The sequence below is a fragment of the Lygodium microphyllum genome, chromosome 19, assembly GCF_053477565.2.
Source record: "Lygodium microphyllum isolate KBCC chromosome 19, Lygodium_microphyllum_v1.1.10, whole genome shotgun sequence".
Taxonomy (NCBI): domain Eukaryota; kingdom Viridiplantae; phylum Streptophyta; class Polypodiopsida; order Schizaeales; family Lygodiaceae; genus Lygodium; species Lygodium microphyllum.
Window position 1 is genome coordinate 45,650,426 of NC_141153.1, and position 4,580 is coordinate 45,655,005.

At 45.4% G+C, this 4,580-nt stretch overlaps 1 protein-coding gene across 1 annotated transcript; it reads right to left on the reverse strand.

Moving 5' to 3' along the window:
- Positions 1-2,019: 2,019 nt before the first annotated feature.
- LOC148019819 (uncharacterized) lies at positions 2,020-3,618 on the reverse strand. The gene has a single exon (XM_087700001.1). It carries the CDS (start codon positions 3,115-3,117, stop codon positions 2,449-2,451), a length of 669 nt encoding a protein of 222 aa, XP_087556127.1. The 5' UTR covers positions 3,118-3,618; the 3' UTR covers positions 2,020-2,448.
- Between the last annotated feature and the right edge of the window lie 962 nt (positions 3,619-4,580).

Consider the following 4,580-nt stretch of genomic DNA (forward strand, 5'->3'; position numbering starts at 1 on the left):
TAGCTGAGGTAAAGGTGAAGGAGTTAGTAGCAGTGCAAAAGTTGGCTGAAGTATGGAAGAGCTTTCTCGATAAGGTAACTTAGTGTGGGATGCCGGGTCTAGCTAGGGACCCAAGCTTGGAACAGGTGATCTAGACCTTCTCAGAGGCATACAAGGGAGGTGTGGCTCCCATCTCTATGAACCCCAAGAGGGCCAAAAGACTTTACTCGCGAGACATTCAGAGGTGGAAGGACCTGTGGGATAAATCAACCCTTCATTGGATAGAAAATGCCAAAATGCTTAAGAATTAGTGCCTGACTAAGAAAGAAGGCAACTGGGTCAAATAACAACTAACATGGACACTAGAGATTTGGCCAACTTCATGCTACATAGGTGCAATTAACACATTGTCATGCTTCCAAGTTGAGGGTTACAAGCAAACTAAGAGACAATCCAAGGATTTTAAAAGAGGCGATGGTAGGCACATCTTGAAGCTCTACATTTATTGGAAATCGAGCAACCCGCGCACTAGGCTGCGGGCTTGGAAGAGGAGAGTTAGGCAAGTTTGTTGCCTCACCCCTTCTAGAGGGCTTAATCTTGTGTTATGGAGAACCTTGATGAATAAGTTCGCAACACATGGGTATACCTCTGCAAATCCAAGAAGGTCTCTCTGATCTCTGGAGGTTGTGTTGAAGGAGGAAGGAGACCATCAAACACATGCTATGGGATTGTGTTGAGGTACATGGATTATGGGAGGAGCTTCAACATTGGATAGACAAAGCTGGCTTCCATGCGGTAGCCTTAGCCCCAAGGCTGTGGTTTTAGGTGAGGGAAGCTCCAAGAACAAAGAATCCTTGCAATTATGGAATGTATTGCGGGTGGTTGGCATTAGAGCCATGTGGAAGCATAATAACAACAAGAATTTTGGCACAGTCCCTAGTGGAAAACCCTTGATGTAGTAGTAGTAGTTAAGAAGGACATACTTGTAGCTTTGAAAGGTTTTAGGAAGGTTGGCTCCCCTTTAGAGCCATACGTAAGGCTTTAAGAGATGGTCGCTGCTCCTTTGGTGCCAGCAGCTAAGATACGTCCCCACCTTTTGGTGGTTGATGTAAATATTGTTTTACAATTAATATACTCCGCATTATGTTTAAAGAAAAGGGTATTGCCCCTTCCCCAAATCTTCAACTTCATAAGTAACAGATATAGAGAGTCTTTAAGAATTTCTTATGGAAGAATGGTGGAAGGCATAATAGGCATGCTGTATCTTTGGTTTCAGGTGCGGATCAAAGAATCATTTGGGCCCTGGGGGTTTGGCTTTGAAACCAGCTGCTGAGAGAGCTGTCCAGTATAGCCTTAGATGGCTGCACAGGATTCAAGATTCGAAACAGCCATGTGCAGTATTGTTAAGGTCATGGATCTCATCAGCGCCTATAACGAACAGTTGGGTGTTGGCCTGAGGTGCAATGGTTTCACAGACTTCTACTATGGGAAGAGAGAATAAGATAGCGGTAACTGGCATAACACAGTTAATTGTGATGGGCAATCCCTCCCTGAATCTATCTATGTAGCTGATGCCTTCTGCTGCTCATCAAGATGGAAAGGCTCTCTTTTGGCACAAGCCCTAGAACACCCCTGATCTTCATCGCAGAGGGCTCTCAGTCTGGAATGATATTTGGAATACTAAACAATCCGATTGAAGGCGTGTTGGTCCTATTGAGCACATATACGGCCTTCATGATAAGCAAACCCTTTGGTTGGTTCAGGCCATACATGGATCCCAGAGCAACTTTCACAGAACCTTGCCTATTCAAAAGCTAATAAGTCTCAGACGTCTTAGCCCCTTGGAAAGCCACTCCCTTTGCTCCTATGAATCTACTAGTATGCTAGTCTGAGGCTTTTTGAGCCTGCCCTTCTTCTACTAAGGCTGCACATGTCACTTTATTCTTAATATAACCGCCTTGCATTACAAAACATATATACACAAATAGGTCCAAATAATATGCATCATACCTCAACTAGTGGCAAAATACTTCATGTAGCTTGCGAAAAAAAGAGATCTAATGGAGGGCGGGCTAATGTCACACTACCGCCCCTTTACCCCTAATGTTTTCTTCAATCTTTTTACTAGAATGTCAAATTATGGCTTGTCTATACCATTATCGATATTACAAGTTTAGGATTACATAGCCCACTACAAGCATAACCAATATCATTAGTTTCTCTCTCTTTTCTTTTGAAGTTTGTTCTTAACAATCTTGGGTTGATGGAGCTTGCTTATGCCTCGGAGACATTAGATCATCACAAGAGCATGATTGATAGGGAGGGATATTAATTAGATAGCATCTCTCTCTCTCTCTCTCTCTCTCCACCTTGTATACATAATGCCTACTGATACATACTAGTACCATCAGAGCATAATTGAACCTTGAACAATGAATAGGCAAGAGCCTACTCTAGCTGTTCACACGATCAATCAAAGAACCCTGTTTGATTCCAGACTGCATCCCGGACTCGCCTCATGTCCCTGCCTTTCAAGGTCCTGCCAGCCCCTTCCATCACAGAAAATGCAGACTTCTTGCCGCTTCTTGCATGGGCGAGGGCCGACAGCTCGTGGGGAGGCAGCCGCTCTTCTTCATCCTCTGCTCCTTCAAGGTTGGGCAAATTCACAACAGCTGCGCATGGGGGGCCATTGAATCTGTACTGGTCTGGCGATTCGCCCCTCTTCCTGTGTGTCCAAGCTGGGATGGTCACCGGCGCTGATTGCGGCATCGCAGCTGCCCAGGGAGGCTGGTGGCGCCAGGCATGGTGGCCACTGCCTACTGCATTTCTGTACCCCTGATGATCTAAAGCATTTCTGTATCCATGGTCGCCGCCGGATGCTGGCACGGCCATGGCTGTGGCCACTTTCTGTACAGAATCGGAGGGCAGCCATGGTCGGTGTTGCCGCCCGGGGAGTGGCACATGTTGCTCACGGCGTTCAGCGTCATGATCATCATCATTCACAACCATTTTCCCCATGTCCTGCACCTCTGCAGCCGCCAGGCCTTGTCCCCACACATCCTCTTCCTGCAGGTCGCTGAGATCACAATCCGGCACCATGGCAGACGAGAGGTTCAGAGAGCCAAGCAGCCGTGCCATCGCACACGCACAGGGAATAGGGCAGCAGCAGCAAGGTCTGTTATTGGTTCTCTTCAAGCATTTGGGAGCCTGATGAGGAAGCAGAGGAAACCCTAGGGCAACAATTTTGGAGCCTGATGGTGAGGAGGCAGGAAACCCGAGGGCCAGTTGGAAATTACACGTCTGAGGTACGCTTATATCAGGAAGCAGGGGACCCTGGTCTCATGGCCGCACAGGTCTTGAGGCAAAAGCTATGGCGGAGAGAGAGAGAGAGAGAGAGAGAGAGAGAGAGAGAGAGAGAGAGAGAACGGGAGGAAATTGATTTCTTAAAGAAGAGGCCTCTCGTGCGAGCTCTGTGCGCCGTGTAAAGCCATGACTGGCTGATGAAGGGAGCGGGCGGCGTTTACAAGAGTAGACGACGGGCCTCAGCCGACGCCATAGCCTACTGGTTCTATTCTATTGGAGCTTACCCTTTCTTTTTCATTATCAGCACAGGACTCACAGGCTTTTATGTAATGATAATGCAAGGCTTCATCAATACAATATCGAGCTAGACTCCTTTTCTAGAATTAAAAATACAATATTGGGCTAGACTTTTTTTCTCCACAAGAAAACTATATTAAGTAGTGGGAAAAATCGATGGGGCTTGAAAGTTGATGCGTGCCCATATTAAAATTTTATGGTGCACAAAGAATGCTAGTATAAGAACCATGCTTTCTTTTGTTATGTGTGGTTTTGTAAGAAGGTTTCTATTTATAGAGCTTACCGCAAGGCTTTAAGGAAAGTTAACCAAGTACTTCAATTAAGTCTCATTGTCTCCCCATTTCCTTTCCTCCCTTATAAGAACCATGCTAAGTAGTGCCCAAACCTAGAGTAGGGTAGAGGAGCCAATAACAGTTCAGGAATCAGCACCCATAAGTAGATTAAGAACACCCCCCCATTGAAGATCGCTTTTTCACCAATCTTCTCTTACCTTTTCAACCTGAGAACTAATCACAACAAGGCTTGCTTTGGTTTAATACCCTCTACAACCATTCCTCTCCCTCCACTCGTGAGACCAAACCTCTTCGAAACCTACTTAGTTGACAATAGCCTTTTTTGCTTATGTTTTTAGGTATTCTTCCGGTAGTAGGGAATGCCTTTAAAATGAATCATATGACTCAAGTTGGGGTTCATGGCTATTAGTAGAAAACCATCCTCAAATGATTGGCTATTCAACCAAATGTTGAAACATAGGCATACATCCCCTTTCCTATTATTGCTCCCTTCCAATGCAACTTTGATATCACTCCCTTCCAGGCTTTTATCAGTTGTTTTTTGACTTTGGATTCCTTAATCTTAACTTGACCATTAGTGAACAAAACATTAGACCTATCTAGACCCTATATGTCACCCTTGCTTTGGAAAGCTAGTGAGCTAGCGACATTGCCCAAGGTTGGCCTTGAGGCACATGTTTCAAGGTGATGAAAGACAACTTGACTACT